We start from the raw sequence: 24,598 nt of genomic DNA, 5'->3' as shown, positions 1-24,598 counted from the left end.
TTAAGACGGATGCACCGTATTGAAATGTCCGGTATCTTCGTCCCATCAGACGGCGGTCAGGAACCCATGCTCCCTGGCGGCGTCCTCTGCCAGTTGGATGGATGACAGCAGCTTGTATCTCGGGAAGAGAGCTGAGCAATGCGGCCTCCCACTGCTCACTACTTCTTATATGTATTACTTGTTCAAATGCCTGTGGTTTATTTGGGCATTGCCAGACCGTATGTTGTAGTGTGGCTGCTGCAATGTTGCGCCACTTGCGTCCGGATAGCTGCGTCCGGATAGCTGCGGTGACTCAGGGCGGGGTGGGGGAAAGTATTTGACTGCAACCTGCGCCAAGCAACTGTTTGCCATTTGTTTAGCGCAGTGTGGGCAGCAGGAAGTTTCAGTCGGCTCAGCCTATAGTGTTGAATAACCTCTCGGTAAGTTGCCAGTCTGTCCCTCCCCCCATCACAGAGGGCACGTTGTCGGATTCGAAGTCAGCCTGGTTCGTGTATCCTAGGGCTGCTTCATGTGCCATCTCGTTCCCCGGAAGAGACGAGTGAGCTGGCGGATGGGCCTTGAAACAAACTGGGGTCGCGCTGTTCGTAAGGATTTTGGCGGTTGTGGTGGAGATATCATACCGCGCGCATAGTTGCGCAGGGCGGCCTTGAAATCCGAGATGATGGTAGTAGCTTGCGTGCCCGTAATTGCAAGAGCTATGGCCCCCTCTTCACCCGTTTCTGGGTTGGACGTAGGGATTGAACAAGATGAGGTTGCATTTTCCTGCTGATCTACCAGCACGGCCATTATCGAACGTTGGCCAGGGTAGTCCGCCGTGTCGACGAAGCATACCGCTCGGTTTGAACTGTGCTGCTTGAGGAGCGCCTTCGCACGGGCAAGCGGTCGGTCTTGATGGTACTCCAGATGCATGTTTCTAGGCAGTGGGGCCACACTTATTTTGTCTCGTAGGTCTGCTTCAATGACGTTTTTTGGTTCACTTGTGGTCCGCGAAAGGTATGTGTAGCGACTCCAGAATGGCCCGCCCAGTTGGGGTCCCCGCCAGCCTTTTGTATTGGGCAATGCGTTGTGCCTCTATAAGTTCCTCCAACGTGTTGTGAATGCCCATCTCCAGTAATTTTTCTGTGGAGGCAGCCATTGGAATGCCTACTGCCGCCTTGGTGGCTTTGCGAATAATTCGGTCTATTTTCTCTATCTCTGCTTTCTTGAGTTTCAGGTACGGAGTAACGTAAGTTATTTCGCTGATGCTAAAGGCTTGAACTAACCGAAGGAGATTATGTTCCTTGAGGCCATGGTGTTTATTGGCTATCCGGGCGATGAGTCTGCCAATTTAATTGTGTAGCTGCGTTGTGCAGGGCCTGTATGGTAACCGTGTTGGTTCCTGTCTCATGTATTCTAAGCCTTAGAATTCGTATACATTCAGTTCTGGGTATTGGGCTGTCCTGCAGCAGGATTTCTATGTTGGGGTCATGTCTTTGTCTCCTGCCGGGCCTAGCTGGATTGTAGAAGAGGGCTTCCGATTTTTGTGGTGAACGTGCGAGGCCTCTTTGGGTCCCGTATTCTTGAACCGTGTCAGCGGCTGCTTGCAGGCGTTCTTGTATATCCCCATCGCTTCCTCCTACGGTCCAAATCGTGATGTCATCAGCATAAATGCTGTGACTTACATCCGGAATTTGTCGCAGTAAAACAGGTAGCTTAATCATTGCCACATTGAAAAGAAAGGGCGATAAGACCGATCCCTGTGGTGTTCCGCGGCTGTCCAAGCGTATAGGATCCGACTGGAGGCCTGGTACGGTTAGTTGTGCGGTTCGTTGCGCTAAGAAACCCGCGATATAGTTATAGGCCTTCTTGCCCACGTGGAGGTCGCTCAAGTTGTGGATAATAGTGCTATGTTGTACGCAGTCAAAAGCTTTGGTGAGATATAAGGCCAAGATTGCTCGAGTGTCTAGTGGGGATACAGCGGAGTTATCGATGATTTGATGCTGTAACTGGAGCATGACGTCTTGCGTTGATAGTGATGGCCGGAAGCCCACCATTGTGTGGGGGAAGAGTTGGTGTTCTTCCATGTACCGATGCAGGCGGTTCAACACTACGTGTTCGAGCAGTTTTCCCAAACACGAGGTCAAAGAAATTGGCCTAAGGTTCTCAAGCTTCAGTTGCTTTCCGGGTTTGAGAATAAATATAATAAGAGCGCTTTTCCACGTAGGAGGAAGACGGCCGTTGTCCCACACTTTGTTCATGTAAGCTGCGAGGTCTTCTATGGACCTACAAGCACCTTTTTGGAGCATCCCAAAAATTTTCTTTCTTTATTCTACATGGGATGTTAGACCTCCTAGCTAAGTCCTAATCTGGGACATCCCAGAAAGGTCTTTTTTTTTGTATCACTTGGAGTGTTTTTGGAACTTAAGTGGGATGCCCCTGGGAGTTCCCAAACTCCCAGGTGGCACATTCCTAGCACTTACCTAGGATGTATGTGCGTTGTCTGGTCTAGGATGATAAAAAAGAATCTTGTGCTTTCCGCATTGTACGACTTGTCACCAACAACCACCGAGTCAACGTAAATGCCATGAAGATGCTGGGCAAGGGCACTCTAATGTTCAAAGTAGAACACCCGTGCGACACTAACAGACCTCTGTTCCTAAGTTTTGACCCCGCAGCCATGTGCTGAAGAATGTACGCTCTCAGTTTTTAGCTCATGACATAGGACCGAAGGGAGAAATTTCGTCATCTTACCCAAGAATACGTATTACGTGCAGAAGAACCTGGCAGAAACCGGTCCGTCATCTCAGCCGAAAGCACGTCTACCCGAATAATATCGAAAAGATGACCGTGGCAAGTGCCATCCAAGTTCTGTCTCCGGCGGTGACCGCCTTGGAACTCTTAAGAGAACAAGCCGGACACACATGATGCAGCACGTCGTTTGCAACTGCAGGTCACACCACATAATTAAGGAACTTTTATCGCTGGTTCATAGTTCTGGACACGAGCAATACAATCCAGCATCTGCGCCAAAAGTTCCCCGATGTTCGGCCTTACGACGATGCTAACGATGACGGGTGACGGGCTTGAGCGGCTCGAGCCTACCATGCCTATGTACCTGAAAGACATCAAAAGAAGTGTGGCAATCCAGGCGAGTTCTTCACGAAGGAGACATATGAGGCATTTTTAATCACCACCTACTCCAGTGTTTTCTGCATAAGGTACCTCCTGAAAACCGAGAACTTCATGTTCGTGCTGACTAGCAACTTTGAAGTTGATCAACAGCGATCCGATAGAGTCGCTTTTTGGAACGCTGCGCATTTCTGCTCTGCTGGCTCCAACGACGTTTTGGATGTTCGTGCTGCACTAACGGGACTTCAGAAAATGCTCAAAACTGGAACCGCAGCATCGAATGCCCTTTCGAATATCGCTCACGCTCAAGCAGGGGTTTATCCAGAATTTCGATTTGGGGGGGCGGGGGGTTGAAATTCTTCTGGGGGCTACTGGAGGGCTGCTGGGGGTGTATAGAAAAATCCCTATAGGTGGGTGCTCCTGGTTGTGGAGTCTTTTTGGGGGGTGTTGAAATCCTTCTGGGTGGGGGGGGGGGTGTAAAATCCCTGCACCCAAGAAAGTGATGTCTCAGTTGCCGCCTTCTGAATCTTCGCCACCACCAACTTATTCTGAGCCAAACTCTCAACTTTCACGATATGCTATGCACAATCTTCAAAGGCTAAACGCTGATGTTTTGCCGTCGCAGCTGCCTTCACTGCAGCTATCAGCGACAATGTAGGTCTGTGGTTACGTTGCCGGAGTCATACACGAGCAGATGAATTGCGAGAGTTGTGACGCTAATTCTACAAAGCCTGGAACAAACCAACCGGGCTGGGCTCTTTTACCCCTCTGAACATTTGCTGCTCACGCTCGACACTTCGGGAGTTTTTGCTGAGCAGGGGGAGCCCAACTCTGCTAAGACCCCTTAGAACGCTGGTGGACAACGCAGTTCCCATTCTTTGTAGCTCCAAGATAACTCAAGTGCACGCGCAGCAGTGAGGTTCACCGATCGAGGTGCGTTTCTTGAGGCCTCTCCATGCGCGAACTATGCGTTCGGTGTCACAGACAGGCATGATGCTTTCCCGTTCATCACAAAAAAAAAACCATTGTCAAGAAAGTACCTCAAACTGCATGCCTTTTGGTGATTCAGGTGCTGGCACGAGGCACTGGAGCCCATTTTACCAGATTAGGGCCATCGACATCGCCAGCGCGTCAAAATGGCTGCGCCCTTCGGAAAGTAAAAATGTGCTCTTAGCAACAACCTTCGCACATCCGTTGTAATGTATAACTCAGCTTTTAGACAGTGCACACAAGCTTGCGATCATCTGCGTTCGATGCGAAGACTTCTGTGGACACTTCGTTCGAGAAGCCATACTCAAGGTAACACACGCTGCGATGCTCCCGCGGGCGGACTCTTACATCGAGACACAACTGGTGAGTCGTCGGGCGTTCATTCATTGAGCGAGCAGTTTGACTCGTTCGTAGTGCGCGATCGTAAGATTTCTCTACCTGTGTAGGTGACAAATTCTCAGCGTGTGTTTTAAAGCGATCGTTTCGTTCTTGTCGTCTTGCTGCCGCCTACGAAGGAAGGAGCCAAGCAATGTGTTTCGCAACAAGCGTGGAACCGTCGCTCAAGCCGAAGAAGAGAGCTACCAAAGTCAGCAAGCGGAGGAAAAACCAATACAAAGAGCTGATGAAAGGTACGATTATGAAGAGACAATACCTTAAATAGTGTTTTTAATGTGTTGATACTCCTGGCGCTTGCAAAACCGAGAAAATTGTTATTTGATAATCAATGCGTGCGTACATTGCGGAAGCAATCAACTTCGCTTCTGGTGTGCTTTCACGCGCAGTTTCGGTTACCGTCGGAAAGACTACGTATGGACTACCCTTGGTTAAATGGATTGACTGTACGTTCATATGCGTCTTTTATTGCAGTACTTGAAGCTCACAGAATGCAGCTGGAAGGTGTGGGCCAGCACGCAAATGGAAACACATTTCACAGAAGGGAGGTCATTCTGACCATTCCATCGACGTGCAACGTGATATCCTTGCCAGGCAGCTGCGCGGGATACAGCATCACGTGCGAAAAATGTTCCTGCAACAGTGACGGGCCTAATCTAAAGACCTGTGTGAGTGACTTATCCGTATCGAAATAGTTGTGTGATGAGAGTAAAAAATGGCTGCGGCTTAGCTCAGCTAACTTTGGATATGCAAAGCAAAAGCTTGGCTTAGTCTGGTTGAGTCTTGGTTTTGCTTGGTTAACCTTTGATGTAGCTGTATTACTGACCACGCCTCAAAGCCGTTCAGTCCCGTGCAACGCTAACAGGAGGAGGCCCGGCAGTGTTCGCCGGGGCAAATGTGGTGAACGTGGCGTTCATTCATGGCGAACGTGCCGTTCCTTTTTGCCGGGCGCGAGGCGAGTCACGTAGTCCGAGACGACCCAGCGGCACATGCATGGGAGGCTGCGGGGTGGTCAGGTCCGATCAGCTGATCGGCCGCTACCGGAACGACTGAAAACGAGGCCTTGTGCGCACCGCCGAAAGCGGGCCCGGCGAATTAGGTGATGTGCTTCGAGGGGTGTGTTGCCGGGGGTGTGTCTCTGATCAAAAGGTTAACTTGCGCATCCTCCGCGAACCCGCTGGACGAAAGTAGTAAAGCTTTGCTTTAAAAATAGGTGCAAACATGTGGGTAGTGGCGTTACTTGAAAGATACTAGGTAGTGTCCTCCTCAACCATGCGTGCAAATACTGTTGGAACTAAAACTACTTGGACATTGTGAAGCCGTAGAACCACACTTCTTATCTGTTGCTTTTTCTTACTAGGATCCCTATTTGCTGCATGTGTGATCTATACTGGCCTCCCCATCTTCGTCCACACGGCAGTGATTGCGTTTCAGCTTGCCGTTTTGATTTCTGAACTTTATATCTTTGATCATTTTTTAATGCACCAGCAGGGCAAGACATTTGTGACCTTGTTTGGGCCAGGCATTCAGCCACTTTAGCGCTAGCATAATTATAAGTACAAGCAGTACGAGCTATCATACTTTGCGTAAAAAATTCAAATTTTATTCTCGCTTTGGGTGTCAAGTTGCCGCAGCTCGCATTAGGTCAGTGCAGTTCCATCTGTTCTCTTAAATGGACCAGAACAACAAACGTTAAGCTTGATTCATTAAAAAGACTGATTTGTCCCGATAACAGTGATACCAATTTTATCTTGAACTTGAAACAAGTAACGTGGATATTAAGGAGAACAGATAAAGTAGTAGTGACCCCCAGCCACTTTCTGGTGACATCTCTGCGTCGTCACAGAATCTAGTTGCCACCGCCAAGAGGCATGGCTGGACAATTGTAGATGAGCCCCCAGTTCCGTTTTATCGTATCTCTTCAATGCTAGCATGCAGCTAACACACTGATACAGTTTACTAGAAGGTAAGGTGTGTTGTGCGGGGGAAAACCAATGGAGAGCGAGGTTCCTTTTTGCGATGAAAAAAAATTGTACGGAGCGCAGCACTTCCCCAGAGAACTCCTGTTGCAGCCAGCGCCACCTATAAGATTTTAAATCAAATTGAACAGTTATTTAATGGGTTTTATAAGGCTTTATATCATAAAAAATGAAAGAAGACTATTTAGGGTGATAGATGAGGATTAATTTAACAAACAAAGCTTCTAAAACCAACTGGTAAGGAGCGGCCACCAGGGGCGCTGCTTACAACAGGGGTTCCTCAGCAGGAATTTTCATCGCAAAAAGGGCCCCCCTAATTGGCTCCGAACGACACACCTTTCTCTTCTAGTGCACCGTAACACTGATGGCTATGTTCTTACTACTGGCCCATATTACTATGTCACTCCTGCCCATATTGCATCACCGTAGTGCAAAGTTTGAAATTTTAAAACTATTTCTTGCATTTTTCTTTTCGGTTATAAAAAATGCCTTATGTGGCTAGAATGGAGCCGAGTGAGTTACAAAAGGCCAGTTCTTTCAAACTGAACACAGTTATATTTTGCCTTCATGTCCCCTTTAAACGATCTTTTTTCATTGGCAGGGAGCTCAAACTAACACGGGGACAAGAGAAGAAAAGAAAAACATAGACGAGACGAGGCGCTATGAAACAGAGAGCAGACTACCCAAAAAATTATAGAAGCCGCGGAAAATCTTAGATTAGGTGACGACTGCATCAGTGTTCCCTCTGTGTCACGTTCACCAAGAGAACTGCGCTGTCTGGCAGCTCGTGGTGAGTAGGTGTAAAATGGCTGAGTGTTCCAAGTGACAATGTATAGTTTTTAAGGCTACCTGATATCTTCGTTGTGTTACAGGAACACCACGTTAGTGTATATAAACGGTGTTGTTTCAAAATAAAATTTCATTTTATAGTAGCGCTTCGCCTCGTCTATGTTTTTGTTTTCTTCTCTTGTCCCCGTGTTAGTTTACGCTTACCGTCAATGCAATGTATTACCAAGTCGCCCAAGCATCTGCTCTTGCAAACTTCTTTCTCCTGCGCATCTCTCGTGTATTGTTCAAGCCCCTACAGCACGGTGCACTCCCTCTGCAGGCCAATGTTGCTGAAACTCCGAACACACCCGCAGTGCCGGATCAGACCCGGTGGACGGCGGAAGAGGAAGACCTGTTGACCTTTCACGACGACCTGGCGCTGGCGTCCTCGTCTCTTCCTTTCTCACCGCACGCTGTCGAGGCCGAACATTTCCATGCCGAGCTGATGGAAGACGACCGGCACGAGCCGCTGGAGGAGGGCTCCACAACAAAGTCCGTAAGCCTGCCGGCGTCCAAGAAGAAAGCGGCGGCAGCGGCGGCGGTGCGGCTCAACGCCAAGCAGCAGGAGAAGGTGGCAAAGGTCAAGAAGGCTGACCTGGAGAAGCTGGCACAGGAAATGCAGCTGCGCTTGAGTCTGCGGGCATACGTGGAAGTTTGCGTTCAAGCGAACATGGTGAGTGGAGGAGACCTTCATGGCTGGCTAGTTTCTCTCACAGCTTAGATGTCAGTGCAGTCTAGTTAAAAACCCTGAAAAGAATTATGAACATCTTTGAATTGCCGAGAAAGAGAGAGAATCAACTTTACTGAGCTCGAAAATTCGATGGTGCGCACAGGCACCAGACGGGGTGGTTCCCTATTCACGGGACCCATATGTCTCCAGCAACTCCTGGCCCCTGGCTGTCAGTGCTAGCTGAGTTGGCAGGGCGGGGCTGGACAGCAAGGTCCCCCATCGCTCGGGGGGTTGGGGATTGGGTGTGTTGGGGGGGAAAGGGAGGGGGGGGGGGTTGTTGAGGTCTTTGCACTCGGCTATGTTGTGTGCCAGAGTGAATTGCCGGGTTAGATTTGAAAAATAGAATGGGTAAGCCATGTTCTGAGCCCTTTTGCCCAATTTGCACATTTTTTCTAGGAGAAAGTGTGCAAAGAAATTCCATTTGCCTCACACCGTTTTCTTTAGCATCGGTTATAATATTGCGCTGAAAAGTCCATAGGTCTGGAGGGCGAAATTTGACTGGTTGCAGTTGTGTTTAACTGGCACAAATGTGCCAGAATGAAGTAAATAAGTTTTTGCCATAAAATCTAGATATTAAGGGTTGATAGGGCCAAGAAGCATTGTGATGCCGTTGTGGCAGTTTGAAAGGCAGCTACTAACGGTGCATGGCGCTTCCTCTTGTTACGGGTAAAGTAGATCTTTTTATGCCAACGTGCATTGTATCGCAAATAAAAAAAAAGTAGATCTCGATGTGGTTAACCACAAATTTTCCTCCATGTCCCATTAAAATAACTGGGAGAACGAGAGACATGAAAAGAAATACAGACTTAGTAGCACCAGAGTCCTCATTGAAGGACTCCGAAAAGCATTGAAGGACTCTGGTAGCACTTTGGTGTCCCCATACTGGTCTTATTTCACGCGCACTGCACTGTTTATTTGTAAGCAGCTTTAGCACCACTATTTACTATTTTCAAGGCAGGACAGAGTTCTGTAAGGCACAATGATGGCGCAGGTACGACGGCACCTTAGCTTCTTGCTTAGTATGTTATCGCTATTTTCTTTTTCTTGTGACAAAAGTGAGGGGCTAAGCTTTGTTATTTTAATCAAATAAACAGCACACGTAATTCTACTTTGGTGTGGAGGAGTCATCACTTAATAGTGTAATGTAATTTAAAAATATTTGGTGGTTTAAACTTGATATAGTAGTTGTGAAAGTTCCCATAGGCCCCATGCATCAAAAAGTGGCCCCACAATTGGCGGACTGTTTTGGATTTTCCCCGTACAGTGGCGCCATCTGTTGGTGGCAAAATAAACTACAACGTAGTTCGCAGCTCTATAAGCTGGGTGAAAAATGGTATTTGGGTGCCTAAGTAAATTTTTTGTGCCGAAGAAACCCAAGGTGTTCAATCATGCAAGTGTTTTACATGCATTCGAACCAATAGTAGTAAAAAAATGCGTCCGTGTGTTTAACAAGATGCATTGTCGCCTGCGCAGTGTCGTCTGCTGCGCGCCACCTGCGGTCTTGCGGGGGCAAAAAAAAAAAAAAAGAGTTAAGAATTTGTTTCGAAGGCTTGATGCAAGCTTGAAAGGATTATTTAGAGCCACTTGATCAGATACCGGATTAGTTTTGGCATATAGTGGGATTTAGGTCAAGCGACTACTGCAAATTTAGTACTTCAGGTCGGACCTGTGTTGTGCTGGAGTGCCCGCACAAGTGCCAATCGGTAGAGGCAGTTGCGCAGATGTAGAAACAATCGCAACGAAAACCGCAGTTAAGGAAGCAATGAATAACTCAGGAAAGTACAAAAATAAAGAATTATGCACCTTTATAATAAAATTTAACGTTCAATTGTCAGTTTGAATAATTAGTTTGTTTTTTGGATAGTTCGTGCGATGGCCACTGTATGCCCGATCTAAAGCAGGGGGTCCAGGTGCAGGCCTTTTTTTTAAGGTGGAGTTTCACAACTGCCTAAATCGAAAAGCTCTCGTTTAAATGGTCTACTTTCTTTCTTACCTGTATCTAACCTTCCATGGTGTAAGGAGCTGCCCCAGGCAGTTGGCAGGCCCCAAGCTCAGTGTATTGAATAGGAAACCAGGAATGGAGCACATGAGCCAATGTTTAGCTAATCAATAAATTCTTCAAAGACCAATGTATGGCAGTGTCACTATTGTCTACGGATTTGTCTTGGCTGTGTTCAACGTGTTGCAATGCACGCTACTTTCAGCTGGACCAAGCGTTGTCCGCAGTCCACTTCCACCGGAACAGGACAAAAGAGCAGAAGAAAGGGATCAGAGTTGTGGACATTGGACTCTACAATCGCCTTATCAGGGGATATGCAGCCAAGGTGAGGGCCATTACTGCTGGCTGCTTTGATCGGGCGGTCGGCATGGTGACTGCATTGAAAAAGTGGCGTCACTGAGGCTGTGTTCATATTATTGCATGTTTGTGGAGCCAGCCGATTTAAATTGGGAGGTGCATGAGGGGTCATCAAGTCACGACTGACACATGACAAGCAAAAGTATTAAAGGCCAGCTGCACTGAAATTTCACCTCGAGCAAGTTTTATTTCTAATGTGTAGTACGTACGACCAAATCCGCTTGGACTTGAGTTGGAGCTCCATGAAACGCCTCAATCAATCAGAAGCGTTCAAAAAAGCTCTGCTGCTTCACCTGCTGGTGGATCGCGTAAACAGCCATGACGTGCCTGTGACACTCTGGCCGGCTGGGGCTCCTTCCTCTGGCCAGCCACACAGCTGGAGAACTGGTCGAGCTCTGCTGCGAAAGCTTCATCCATTTGCTGCCCCGTGCGCGCGTTGAGTTTGCGTGCAGGCTTGCTCTCGAGCTGCTGACCATCCGACCACTCGCTTGCCGGCTGCAATGTCACTTCAATGGCCGCGCTCTCCTCAATGTCGGTTTCAAAATCGCAGATTTTTGCCGATTGCTTGTGGCGTCCACGCGTGTATTTCAGCCGTTGTGTTTTGCATCTTGCTTTTTTTTTCAGGGAAGTAGTGTTTTCAAGAGGTCGAAATTCTGAGTGCAGTTGGCCTTTAAGTGTGAAAAGCTATTAGTTAAATTCATCTTCAACCTGGGGTGCTATGCATGCATGTGTGTGTGTACACTGGCATCAGCAATTTCGGTATGTTGTTGGTTGCTCTCACCATTCCAATAACTGTGTCTGGCCATTCCATTTTCTTTCGTCCTCCAAGTTTTGACTGGTGGTTTTTCACCTGATAGTTTTCTTGCTTGGCAACTAACGTGAAATATTTCTTCATTTTATACAGCCTTATTGTACTACTTGTTGATGCAGTGCTGTAACTTGATACGCTTGGTCTTCCCCTGGCCATACCTGGCTATTGCTTCACTAATATGACAAGTAAGCAGCTAAGAATGGATCCTTGTCCACGTGCAGCACATTGAAAAAGAAGGTCAGCTGGATTTATAATCTCTGCAATGTCGCCAAAAAATGTAGTGACAAAATACACCAACCACATTATGTGCTCAGCTGAAGCTGTGAATCTACGTGCATTTATTCAATGCTTATAGTAGAACAATAATGCTTTCGCTGCTCTTTCAATCTGTATCTCCAGCCACAAGATCCACTGGTTTCACTCCAGCTGCTGCAGTAAGGTTTACACTCGTTGACGTCACAGTTAGTGATTTCACAAGTAGTGGCATCATTGCTTCCGATAAAGTCACTTGTGGGAGTGAAACGCCACCAGCCGTCTTTTCATTTCTGCTATTTGAGGTTTGCATCATTTGCGGGTTCCATCAGGTTTGCTGTTTGAGGTTTGTATACCATTACGGTAGTTTTTTGGGCCAGTAATTTTGCATTCTCCTTGCAGTGGTCTGGGGTCATGTGACGGGCAGGTCTATGTCAGTTGCAGAGACATGTATGTGGGCACGTGTAGCTTACTGCTTTGTCATCCATATCTGCACATATTGCTGGTGGTACCTATGTCAGCTACTGCTGTAAGATTTATTTGCTGCAGTGCATTTCTGGCAAGGTCATAAACTCACAGTGAAATGAAACGAATCTTCTCATGTACAGCTCTGGTTTTAGTGAACATTTGGGGCGGTATTCTTGTGTTTTGTCCATTTTGTGTCCGTTTCAGACGTGTCCGTCTTGAGCAAGCCCTCATTGGCTAAAAGTAAAAACCTGGATGTTACGCTATGCAAGCACGGCGGAGCTATGAGCCACGGCTTCTCGGAGCAGACGATTTTTCGTCTCCTTGTTGTTGCTTCTCTGGTGGAACAATAAACACATAAAATATATTTTAAAATAGGTCAAGTCGTTTAAAATGTGTTTACAAGAACAGTTGTGCAAGAGTCAACCCAAAGCCCGCCTACATATAGAAGTACGTCACAATAAAGCGGACGCAAAACGAACGTTTCCAAAAGGGACAAGCACGAGAATACTCCCCCTGGAGACTGCGCTGTACGGTGGCTGTTTCTTTTGCAGTCCAACGGTCCTCCATGGGCCGTGAGACTTGGTAGAAAGGAGTGTAGAAGTTGGACTGTTTCCAAGGTGATCTTACATTTTCCCACTGTTTTCTACTTTTCACGCAGGGGAAGCTCTCTCGAGTGCAGGAGGTGATGCGCACCATAGAGCACGACCACCTGAAGCCAAATGCGGCGACCTTTGCGGCACTCCTGGAGTGCCACACATTGCAGGCCAACTTTACACAAGAGGCGGCCGAAGGAGTGTTGCAGCAGATGGAAGAACATGTGAGCGAGCATTTCGCTGCTTCAATTTGCTTTTTTCGTTCTTTTCTTGATGTTTGAGTCATGAAGGAAGTTCTGGGCTATCTACTGAAGATCTCTTGTCTGTGGCTGCGCCATGGTCTGTGCACCTGCTAACAAGCAGTGTTCGTGCTTGTAAAAAAATTAAAACCGTTCCACTCAATGTGAACACTGTCGGAAGTGCAGAGCAGTGATTTGCCATAATGGGCTGTAGCGCCGTTATCTGCACACTACTACCTGACATTGCACTCTTTGCCGCCCTGTCTAATTCAACGGAGTTTTGTCTAGCGCATTTCAAATTTCGCGCCTTTGCAGTGCTCGCACGCCCCCTGCCTGAAACTGCGCCAGCGGGAGTTCTGTTTGTGCTTTTCCTCCCGCATGTGTCGGTGTTGCACTGCCAGTTTTTTTCGCTTACTATTGTAAAAACCAACCCACCGAGCATTCCTAACCAAATGAATGCGGGCGTTGCCGGTTAATTACGTATATTTCGCCTCAAATGCACCTTGCAGTTTTCTTTGTGCTAAACAATGGGGCGATGTATCACAAGCGCCAGCGGTTAACGAGTTTCAAATGCTTATGACTATATAAGCCGCTTGGCTTTCTAAGCCTCTGTGGGACGCCGCGACGACCACCGCTACGACGGGACGCCATGGGGCTCTACTTGGGTCCAGTGAGTGAGCTACGACGACAAGGCGAGCGCCTAAAGTGCTCTGCACTTAAAAGTTGTGGAGTGGGAATGGACACCTCACATGAATCTATTTAACTCGGCAGAGGCTAAAGGTTTACACGGATTTTCACAGCAAACGTCTTTGTAATGCTTGGAGTGTCGTGTTGCTTTATTGTTAAAATGGGTTTGGAGGCTTGCCAACTTTTCTTCCCCTCTTTTGATATCCAATTTCCTTAGTCTGTAGCTAAGTGTAGGAACATGCAAAAAGGTGGCATGTCTTTTTGAACAGATATCACACCCGACTTAGGGCTGTGTCTATTGTCGGTATAAAAATCTTGTCCTTACTGTATGCATCGTCACTTGTTGGAGTTATTAACAAAATGAAAAGTAGCCTATGAATTATAGTTCCCGTTGACATCTGTGAGTGATTGCCATTATTCCACATGCAGTAAGTACATTTGCAGGGACAGGCAATACGTTGTTCTCCAGTGCTTACACTGGGCGATGGGGTGGGGGGACTTGTTTATTGTGTGCTAGTGCAACTGGTGGTTTGTACATGTGGTTTATGTCGATGTACTATTCGCTGTCATGGTGATTCCACTTTATTCTTTTAGTGGCAGCAATTCATTTGTTAATTCAATGATCGTGGTCTAGTTGTGTCATTATTGTCTCTTTGGTAGCTGATGATTGATGTTTTTCAATAGCAAAAACTGTTCCTGAAAAGGCTAACATTGACTGGACCCATTTTCTGGTCGTAGGTTCTGTCTCCTGTCACTAAAATGCCGACATGGAAGTATACTTTCGGGCAAAAAACTGTAATGTAGCGTAGGTAGTGCAGATAAGATGCATGGAAACTGGCATGACAATGACAAATGTTTCATTCTGTGTCACTTATTCGATGCTATGTCTGTATCTTGCAGGGCATTCTCCCCCAGCAGATGTTTACAGACTGCAAATTCCTTGGAAATCAGCGGGAACGTGTGCTAGAGGTAACTGGCCATCTATAATTTTTCAGCAGTTAACCGAAGGCATTAATTAAGCAAGATACGGAATGAAGAATAGGAGGAAAGGTTGTACTGTACTTTAAAGGTGTTGGCATGCTATGTTTTTCGAACATGCTGAATGGGGGGGGGGGGGAAGGGGGGGGAATTTACTATCTCTTCCTAAAGAAATTTGAGAGAAGTGCGACCACTAAAATTGTGTTCAAACTTCTAGGGTTGCACATGTAGGGAACACTACTTATAAACTCCTGTTTCCAATGCTATACAACTACATCATCTCACAGTTTGTGCACGAAGTGATGCTTCAGTAATAATGAAGCATACTGTTGTACCTTCAACCAGTAATGTCACTAAGTTTCATTCTGCTTGTTACATACTGCCACACTTACCAGCTAGACTAAAACTAGAACCATACCAAAGACGAGCTGGGAAAATTTTCTGTCCCAACCTCGATATGCACGTCGATAAATATTGGAGTTGAAATAGCTTGCAACACTGACTTTTTGAGCGTCCTAATTGCGTGAACGACGACGAATTTGTTAGGCCACATTTTTCAAATGCATGCCTGTTTTTCATGAAGGGCTCACCTGTGTGTTCCGATCTTTTCAGCTTGTTCTTGGGACATTTTTGTGCGCTCTGATAAGTTTGTTGATTATTCTTGGTGTGCACTCGTTAATACTCCTTCTCTTTACATATACTAAAGACTGAAATATGGTATGTGTTTGTGTGTTCAAACCAGTATCAATGGCTACTATTGCTTTTATTGTAACGAAAATGAATTGTGTTTTCAATAGGCGATCCACAAGGTGATGCCGAACTTTGAGCCACCACCAGTCAACTTTCCGATGGACTATGCGTGCAAGCTGCTGCAGGATATCAAGAGTCGGACACCAGAGGTGCACAACTTCTCCCTGTGCAAAGCTGTTATTTGTTTCCTGCAAAGCTGTTATTGCTAATCACTCATTAAGGAAACCCAAACTCAGGAGCTTTAAATTTAAAGCAAAACTTTTGATGTCTGACTGATGGCATTTGCTGTTGTGCCAAGGTGCACTGCAGGGAAGCTACCTTTACATAGTTTGGTTTCACAAAATGATGACGATAATAAACAAAGGCACATCAAGTGCCTGCAGAAAAAAACACTTACCGTGGTCAAAATCGAATCTTGGCCTCGCATTATGAAGCCTACGTCTATCTGATTGTGCCATTCTGACACAGTCGAAGCAGTTTGGATTTTGGACTTTGACTTTGACTTGGGTTTCTTGGGAAAAACCTTTGCATTTTAACCATCTTTCTCGGAAGAAAGGGGCTTTGGCTTTTTATGCACATTTGAGCTGGTTAAGAAATTAAACAGCAACGAACAGTGCTTAAGACTTCTTTCTTTTTTAGTACATTGGCAATGTAACTGACAGTTTTCATGGCCTCTGTATGCATTCCTGGCTTGATTATTGCTTGCAAACTGAACAGTTCTTGTTACGGTCATCTGAATCGTAGTGTGATTGGAAGGTGCCACTCTGCACTTGCATTAAAAAAAAAATCCCACTCATTATCTGGTCTTGAATAAAAGTTTCGCCTTATTGGAGAGGTATTTGTACTTAGCTTTCCTTCGATTTGTTTGAGAGATGAGGGGTTGGTCCGTGTTGGTAAGATTACGAGAAAAAAATTGCACAATGAAAGGGTTAATGTTAGAGGCAATTAAATTTGCATTGAATTTACTTCTAGCATCGGATCCCTTGCTGCTGTAGTGTTTTGTGGCAGTTTTCTCATAATTAAATTGCAGCAGCATCCACTGATCAAAAACTTCTATAAACATCATAGTGTTTATTAAACTACTTTTAATAGCTGAGGAGAAGTATCTCCATTACAGAGCTGAATGGCTAAGATATCTTTGGAGACATCTGCAGGTGCCCTTATGTTGTGCATACATATTTTCATCACAGCAAAATACCAGATAAATATGGCCTTCTATTTAGGGTTTAGTTGTATCTTAGTGTGTGGCTGAAGTAGAGTACACTGTGGTTAAGACGAACAACACTTTTGCTCTCTTTTGACGTGCACAATGCTAACAAACATCTGCTTCAGACAAATTTCCGATAATACGAGCAAATTTTCACAATCCTTTCGAGTTTGTCTAAACGGGAGTTGCTGTATACGCTTTGTCTTCTAGTTACTTGTCAAAGCGAATGACTAGGGCATAGGTGTGTTCAACCATGTTCACATATTACATTCAGTAGATTGTTCGGTGGGTTGTTGCACATTGCAGCATTATTGAACCCTCAGCATCATGGTACCACTGAACATCTTTGCTGGTGTTCTTTTTGTGCCATACAATGCTGAAACCATAACTGGGCTATGTATAAAGGCAGTCACAATATGTTTCTGTTTTCACGTCTCTCAAAAATTTGGATTGGGTTTTGCTCTTCGCACCTGGGAGTGCTAAGAAATAGATTCAGCAGGTCACAATTCTCGTTCATCTGGCCCTCCTAAAAACCAGTTTTGGTGCAACAGGTGGACGCTCCTGGCCTAAGCGAAGGCACATTAAAGGAGACAGGGCTGTTACATCTTGTATTTGTTTGCAACGTTGCTTCCCTTGTAAAATACCCTCTCTGACAAACAATTCAACAAGATAATTAGGAGTTGAAAGTAACATATGATGCTCCATAACGTCTAGTGTCACTAGATAAAGTAACAGAGTATCGGGACTCTTTTCTCCTATTGTTCCATGCCGCCGCCATGATCATTGGTCAGTTCGCATCACGTGGCGTTTGTTTACATTGCAACAGTTCATGGGCGTCGCCATTTTTTTGTTTATGCATTTTCTGTTGGTCAACTGTGGTAGTCTCAGCTCGTCCACCTGCTTGCGGCTGCGCGCGACTGGGGTCGTTCCGAACACGAATTAAACCTAATGCACTTCGCAGCATTTCAACCGCAGAAGTGTGTCCGAAGATGCCGTGTTGCTGCGTCTTCGGCAGTGTTGTTTACAAATGACCTCGTCAAAGCTAGCGGTGGGTCTGCAGAAGTGGCAATCTGACAACACTGATAAACACCAAAATGGCCGCCGTTGCTCACTTGCGTGCCTCAGGGACGGTACTCTGTTCTTACCTCGTGACACTAATAGCGTCGACAATGCATCCATTTCATTGCACTTTGAAACTACTCTTTGGCGACAGCACGTACCGCATCAGCAACCGGGTGACCTGCCATCCTTGGACGAACTGCGGGACAGCGCCCGAGTCCAGATGGGCCTGGAAACGGAAGGCCTGGTTACTGTGCAGTCGGTGGCCAAGCTCCCAAGTCCCTCGGAGAAAGTGTTGCTCATGGTCAGTGGTCTGTCCATCCTCTTCTTTGACAATGAGTTTTTAGAATGCAAGCAGTCCTGGATAGCTCTGGGAATGGTTGTTGATTGCAATAAAATCTCTGTGATATAAATCCCTCGAAGTAGTGAAAAATATTTATATCGTGCTCGTATCACACAAGTATGCAAAGAAAATGTGTAGCTATCTTGTGTAGCAAAAATGTGTAGCTAATGTGTAGCTACCTGTGCTGCCGTTACGCTGTTAATTTCAAATAGCAATTGCCAATTATCTTAGCAAATGGAATGGAACTGGGTGCAGTCTTAGCAGTCTTAGCAATATGGGAAAAGTTGTTTTTTAATGCGTCTACAGTCAAACCCCGCGCGGGTACGAAATTCCTGCGTCAACGAAATATTTTCGCATCCCCGGCGAACGTCCATAGACGCCCATGTATTTTATATCTCGCGGCAACGAAACGTTTTTGGAAACTGATCCCGCGTTAACGAAATTTGGTGCAAGTTTGGTCGGCATTTTACCTTCCCATTGGAGCTTAACTGTGTCCAAAAAGTGCTCAAATGCATTTTTTTGGACTCGAAGTGTGTCAACTTCGGCAACAGCACGCTTGCATGGCAGCCGCCGCCATATTTGTTTACAAAATACAAAAGACCGTGCAGCCGGCGGCCGTGGAGGCAGCCTCGCAGCGGCACCACCAGGGGGTGACACATGGTGGCTCAAGTCGCGGCTTTGGCTTGGGCTACGCTAGCCCACTACCGCTGAACAGCGCTCGTGCTTGTAGTTTGTATGCGGCGATTGGCATGTTTGCTCTCAGTAAGATGCTTCGCCAGCCCAAAAGTAGAGGTTTTTATTGCTACGAGATAAGGCAACCATCATCGCCCAAGTCAGTGGCCCAAGGAGGATAGCGCCGACGAGTTTGGAAATGCCTGCAGCTAGCTCAACCATTTTGAAAAGCAAGGATCCCACGAGTTCTCAATGGCGCACGTGCGAAAAACAAAACAGTGACGGCTGTGGCCTTTCTGGACGTCAACAAAGCGGTGCTCACTTTGTTTTCTAAACAGTATTGGTGCAACGAGGTGCCACTCTGTCTGGCAAAGTTCGCAAACAGAAGCAGCTGGGCTTCGCTTGCATGATCGGACATACTCGGTGGCGAGGGCCAGGGCGAGAAACGTACAGAGAAGGTGAACCCACAGAATGTTTTGGATGCTTTTCACACGATCTCGTTGTTCTTGGGTGCGCACGACGACTAGCAATGAACCACTTGTACAGTCAGAGCTGAACTGTGACGCTGGCTGCAAGGTAAGGCTCACAAAGTAATATAACTGACTTCAGGAAATAAATTTTTGGTTTGTGGCCAATTTTTCGGTCGTTTATGTTTCATTCTCGCGGCAACGAAATTCCCGCAAAAGTGAATTTTCTGGCTTTCCCCGGCGGTTTCGTTATTGCGGGTTTCGACTGTAGTACCACAGTCCGAGTGTTTTACGAGGCTGTATTATTACCGTATGTCATGGTGGTATGTCAGAGAGATGGATGCGAGATAGCCGCTGGTTGGTTTACCCAAATGCGCATTTATTACTCACACACACGGAAAGCCCTAAGCACTAGCCACATACAGCACACAACCAATCTACAGTGAACCCCCTAAACAAGCATCACAGAAGCAATCCAAACTAAAACCAAAGGTCGCTCACACAGCCAAATCTGAAAACCCCCATCCACTCACGTTTAATTATTCCTCGTGTCCTAGGTACCGTCTCTACAATTTCTGATGCACGGAGTCTCTAATTATGTCTTACGACGTGCGTCCCTGTTGGACTGGCCCACCCCAGTCGTCGGCGCTGACGTGGTGTCCCCATTGCGTAGCACGACGCATTTGTAGCCGTAGTTGTCTCGTACTGGTGGTGCCGGCATTGCTGCGTGGCACCGCACGTCCTGACGTGGCCCCTCGGTGGCTACCCTTGCGGTTGCTGCTGCAGCAGGAGGTACCCGAATAGGTCCCAGAGCGTAGCCTTGCGGGGCCATCGAAGCGAAGGTCAACGGGGCGTGGACGCTGGCCACAGGTGCCCGACCGTCACCGCTGGGGCTACCAATACGCAGGTTGGTGGTGCGACTAGGACACCACTAACCTGTGAGGTCGGCCCGCTCCTGCCCGGGCTTGTAGGCATAGTCGGTGGCCTGGCCGCGTCCCCCTGGCTCGTTCCTCGAAGCTTCCATGCTCCTTCTGCCTCCTGGTTCCGTCCCTCTCCTCCCTTCTCCTTCGGCTCCTACCTTATGTACCTTCTTGGTTCCGTCACGGCTCTCTCGGATTGGCCCTCTCACCTTTGCAAAACGTTTTCCATATTTGGCCCTGACTGTTGTTGAGTTCCGTCGTGACACTCGTGGAGCGGCTGCATATTCCAATTCCATATTTGGTCCTGATGCCGCTTTCCATACCGGGTGCTCCTGAATTGGATTTTTTTTTTCGGTGTGAAATTCAAGTGTCCGGTCTTCGTTTCCTTTCCGTGGGGTTGTGGTGCATCCCCTCTCAGGGGATTGCCCTTGACACATGACACCGTAGATGACCTCATTGATGTGTGGCATTTATCGTAGTGTGAGAATATGTTCGTGACACTCGAAATTTAGCCCATTGTACACTCATTGTAAAGCAAATTTACCTCCTGTTATGCTTTTAAAATTTTTGGCGCTGCTATGGGTTTATTTTTCTTCTCAGCCTTTTTAAACTTTGAAAAAAAAAAAAAGAAGAAAATCTTTTTGTGATATTGCTTTCTTGTTTTCTTTCCCAACAGAGGAAGCAAGTAGAAGAGTGTGAGGCCGCGTGGAAAACACGATTGAAAGATGCTTTCACGAAGAATATCAGGTCTCTGTTCAACCACTCCTACTGTAAGCGGATTTTTTTCACTTCTGCCCGCTCTTCAATTTTCCTTTCTTTAGTCTAGTAGTGCTGCTGGTGTCTGACCAATGGGGGCAGAATGTGGCCACCGTCACCGCGATACCCAACTTTCTTGTTTTGTCTTTGTGATAGTCACAGAATAGTCATCTTGATAGTCATCTTGATAGTTCTTATCAAGATGACTTCCCTTTTCATGTTCAATGCTACGCCTGGCTTGAAAATTTTTGTAATTTTCAAATTAGGAGTTTTACCGAAGGATGTATTACTGACGTAGCAGCACCTCTAAAGCTTATAAAAATTGGTTTTCCAGCAATGTACTTTTTGGTTTAAGTTTTGCTTGCTTCCTTCACTAGAACTTTTAAGGAAGCATTGCAGGGCAAGTGTCAGCCAGTTTGACTGTTCCAATTTTTTCTTGCATTGATATCGCAACACATTTGCAGTTTGCTGGGGCCAAAGAAAGGTTCTTTGATTCTGCAAGCAGATGCGCAGTTGTGCACTGCTGGTGTAGTTCTTGTTCATATGTTTTCCCGCCAGTTAGGTTCTGAATGCTTGGTTCCTTTTAAGTGCAGAGCACTTTAGGGGCTTGCCTTTTCGTCGTAGCTCCCTCGGTGGACCGAAGTCGAGCCCCATGGCGTTCCGTTGTAGTGGCTGTCGTTGCGGCGTAACCCAGAGGTTTCGAAAGCCAAGTGGTTTACTATATAGTCATAAGTGTTCGAAACTCGTGAACCGCTGACGCTTGTCATACATATCCCCGTTGTTTAGCGCAAAGAAAACTGTAGGTAAATTTGAGGCTAAATGTATGTAATTAACCGGCAGCACTTGCGCTCATTTAGTTAGGAACGCTCGTTGGGTTGGTTTTTACGATAGCAAGTGAAAAAAAGTGGCAGCGCAACGCCGGCACGTGCGGTAGAAAAAGCAAGCACAAAAAAAAAAACAGAACTCCCGGTGGTGCAGTTTCAGGCAGGGGGCGCGCGAGCACTGCGAAGGCGGGAAATTTGAATTGCATTGGGTGGTAGCAGTGACCAGATAATGGCGCTACAGCCCATTATGGTGAATCACTGTGGTGCACTGCCGACAGCTTCCACATTGAGTGAAACGGCTTTAATTTTTTTTAACCTCTAGTTCAGTGTATGCTGAGGTAATACTTTTGCCTCCGATTTTGCAGGTCTCTTTGTCGTTTTCCCTCACGAAAGATGTCAACAAGGTTCTACTCCAGTTAATGTTGTACTCGATTTGTGTGCAGCATGGTGAAGGGGAAACACTGAAACGCCATCGGAATTATTTGAATGCAGAAAAATTCCTGCTATCACTACTGTGTGATAGCCATTATACCTCATAGGCTCACTGACCAGAAGGTCAACAAACAACAGTGCTGAGGTGGATTAATCAATCAATCAAGGCAGGCGTTATCGTTTATCGGCGTTATCGTCATTTTAACTATTATTCTGCAGGGAAATAAGTAGACAGTGCCCATGCTTACGTGAACATGAATTCTACATTGCTGAGTGTGTTTTAGGACCTCAGACTTGCTTTTGCTTTTGTAACACCGCCAGTTTGTGTGTTTTCCCTGCAGTAGTGACTTGCATATTTTATGTTGAAATGGATATGTATATTTTAAATGGCATTTCTAAATCTAATCAAGTTTTGCAATAACTCTGTACTTTCCAGTGAATCGTGGAATGACTTTGTATCCATACTTGTCTGTCTTGGAGCCTGAGGCCTACGTCAACATCATGCTGCAGGTCAGCTGTTGCTTTTTGGTTGAATTACATTAGCTGTCTGTGTGCATGTTTTTATCTTAGCGAGCAGAAAGCAGCTTTTGAAGCCTGTTGCCTTGGATGTCGCTGCACTAGATTTTTGATAAATATATTCCCTTTCTTTTCTTTCTTTAGTCTAATGCCATATCTTCTTCTGTCATATTGATTGATTTGATTGTAGGGTTTAACGCGCCGACGCAACGCAGGCGATGAGGCGCGCCGTAGTGGAGGGCTCCGGATTAATTTTGACCACCTGGGGATCTTTAACGTGCGCCGAAATCTCGTACACATGTCTTCTTCTGTCTAACTTCTGCAAGAACTGCAGGGAAACTATAGGAGTAATTTTGGCATGTTGGTGTCTTTGTTGTGTGACTTACACCCCTCGCTCAACCTCTTTGGACTCAGATATATTGTGATTATTATTTGCTTTCCCTGCCAGAGCAGTTGGGGGCATTTTATGATCATAAAGCTTCGTTCTGCAGACTGATTAATTAAGTCTGTCACATGGGTGACCAAGGCCATCGTCACACCAAACACAGCAAACACAGCTTCTAGGTCTTCTGTTCTGACAACATGACATATCTAACCGATTTCGGGACGAATGTCTGCTTGATTTTGACATTTTCTCAGCACAAGAGATGCATGTGCAGCTGGAGCCATGCAGTGGTATTTTGTTTTTAAGAAGGGGACAGTGCTCTTATTAAAACAACTTACTCTAATTTTTATGTGAACTCTGTGAAGCTTGTCAGTCTTGCTGCCTTTTCTCCACTGATTTCAAATATGCCGTTAGTTTTTGAGTCAGTGAATTAGTTCCCAAGATAATTAGAGAAAATTAGCCATTTTTGGAGAAACAATAGACAAAGCAGTGTTAGCCATAAAACTGTTATCTTTGTTTTTTGCAATGCTATGGACCCTGGTGTATGCAATAAGAGAATCGGTTTTTTGATGCACCACTTGGAGCTAATTTTACAGCTCATTAAACTTAAATGGACATTCGAAATCGTTCCTTGTCACTGGTGTCACCAAAGTTTAATGAGCTGTAAAATTAGTTCCAAGCGATGCATCAAAAAGCAGATTCTCTTATTGCACTCACCAGGGTTCATAGTAATGGAAAATATAAAGGTTGCAGTGTTATGGCTAACACTGTTTTGTTTTTTGTTCCTCCAAACATGGCTAATTATCTCTAATTATCTTGGTAACTAATTGACTTACTCAAAAAAAGAATGCCATATTTGATATCAGTGGGAAAAAAGCAGCAAGTCTGACAAGTTTCACAGAGTTTACTTACAGATTAAAAGAAATTAAAAGCCATTTCGCGGTTGAAATGTTTTGTCTGTGTCTTTTTTCTCTTTGGTGTAGGAGATACGGGCACTGGCCATGTCTTCCGAGACGTTTAGTCCGGCTATGTCCACTCTTCACCACGGCATCGGGGTCAAAGTGATGACTCGTTACATCACAGCAGTGAAGGAACGCAACGGAATCGCTGCCAAGGTGGGCACAACGCACTGTTGTAAGGACGGGGGCATGCACTGTGACTTGCCTCCGTCTGCTGAGTGTTTGGATGGCGAAAAAAGTTTGTGGCAATTTTTCGTCCAGCCAGTCTTGGCTAACATTCTTGTCTTTTTTCTTTTTTTCTCTTTTAGACTGTAACTTGAATGCCTAACCACAGCACGAGAATGCCGCTGTCGGTGCTTTGCTTTGGTGTGGAACTTATCATAACCTGATTGAAAATTTTAGCATCAAGTACTAATTGGTTTAGGGACATTTGTGTGTGCCGAGAACGTTCTAAGGTGACAACCATAATTTTGTAAGTGAAGAGATTGCTTCTGCAAGAGCTACTGCAGTGTGCCTCAATTATTATCACAGCTATAGTTCACCTCTTCCGTTTGGTCCCCCTACCAAAATTATTTGACAAAATAGAAGTAGTACAAAATCGCGCTGCACGTTTTATACCTCGGTCATATGACTTTGGCTCGAGCATAACAACAATAAAACACGATCTTTCACTAGAACCATTGCATCTGCGCCGGCAAATTGCTCTCCTACGCGTTTTTCACAAATACATTCACAGCACCAGACATTCCCCATTACACACCCACTCCCACATCACGCAGATTATTCAATCAACGTAGCTTCCCACTCATCTACGGCACCACGAACGCATTTAATTCATCCGCTCTGCCACGTGCTATCCGCTTGTGGAACGATCTTCCTGATACCGTCGCGTCGCT

General features: G+C 46.0%; 1 protein-coding gene across 1 annotated transcript in view; it reads left to right on the top strand.

Moving 5' to 3' along the window:
- Positions 1-4,207: 4,207 nt before the first annotated feature.
- Positions 4,208-24,598, top strand: part of Polrmt (mitochondrial RNA polymerase) — a 38,812-nt gene continuing 18,421 nt past the window's right edge. The window contains exons 1-12 of the mRNA XM_077677535.1: positions 4,208-4,461; positions 4,614-4,727; positions 4,966-5,159; positions 7,579-7,971; positions 10,233-10,352; positions 12,574-12,732; positions 14,335-14,403; positions 15,210-15,311; positions 17,583-17,732; positions 20,507-20,600; positions 22,279-22,352; positions 23,727-23,858. Of these exons, the coding sequence (XP_077533661.1) occupies positions 4,308-4,461; positions 4,614-4,727; positions 4,966-5,159; positions 7,579-7,971; positions 10,233-10,352; positions 12,574-12,732; positions 14,335-14,403; positions 15,210-15,311; positions 17,583-17,732; positions 20,507-20,600; positions 22,279-22,352; positions 23,727-23,858 (1,755 nt within the window). The 5' untranslated portion in view covers positions 4,208-4,307. The remainder of the gene's footprint in view (positions 4,462-4,613; positions 4,728-4,965; positions 5,160-7,578; positions 7,972-10,232; positions 10,353-12,573; positions 12,733-14,334; positions 14,404-15,209; positions 15,312-17,582; positions 17,733-20,506; positions 20,601-22,278; positions 22,353-23,726; positions 23,859-24,598) is intronic.

Source organism: Haemaphysalis longicornis, unplaced genomic scaffold (assembly GCF_048455015.1).
Source record: "Haemaphysalis longicornis isolate Haplotype H1 unplaced genomic scaffold, Haemaphysalis longicornis Haplotype H1 scaffold_7, whole genome shotgun sequence".
Lineage (NCBI taxonomy): Eukaryota > Metazoa > Arthropoda > Arachnida > Ixodida > Ixodidae > Haemaphysalis > Haemaphysalis longicornis.
The sequence above is the reverse complement of the archived record's forward strand: the minus strand, read 5'-3'. Positions and strand labels throughout refer to the sequence as shown.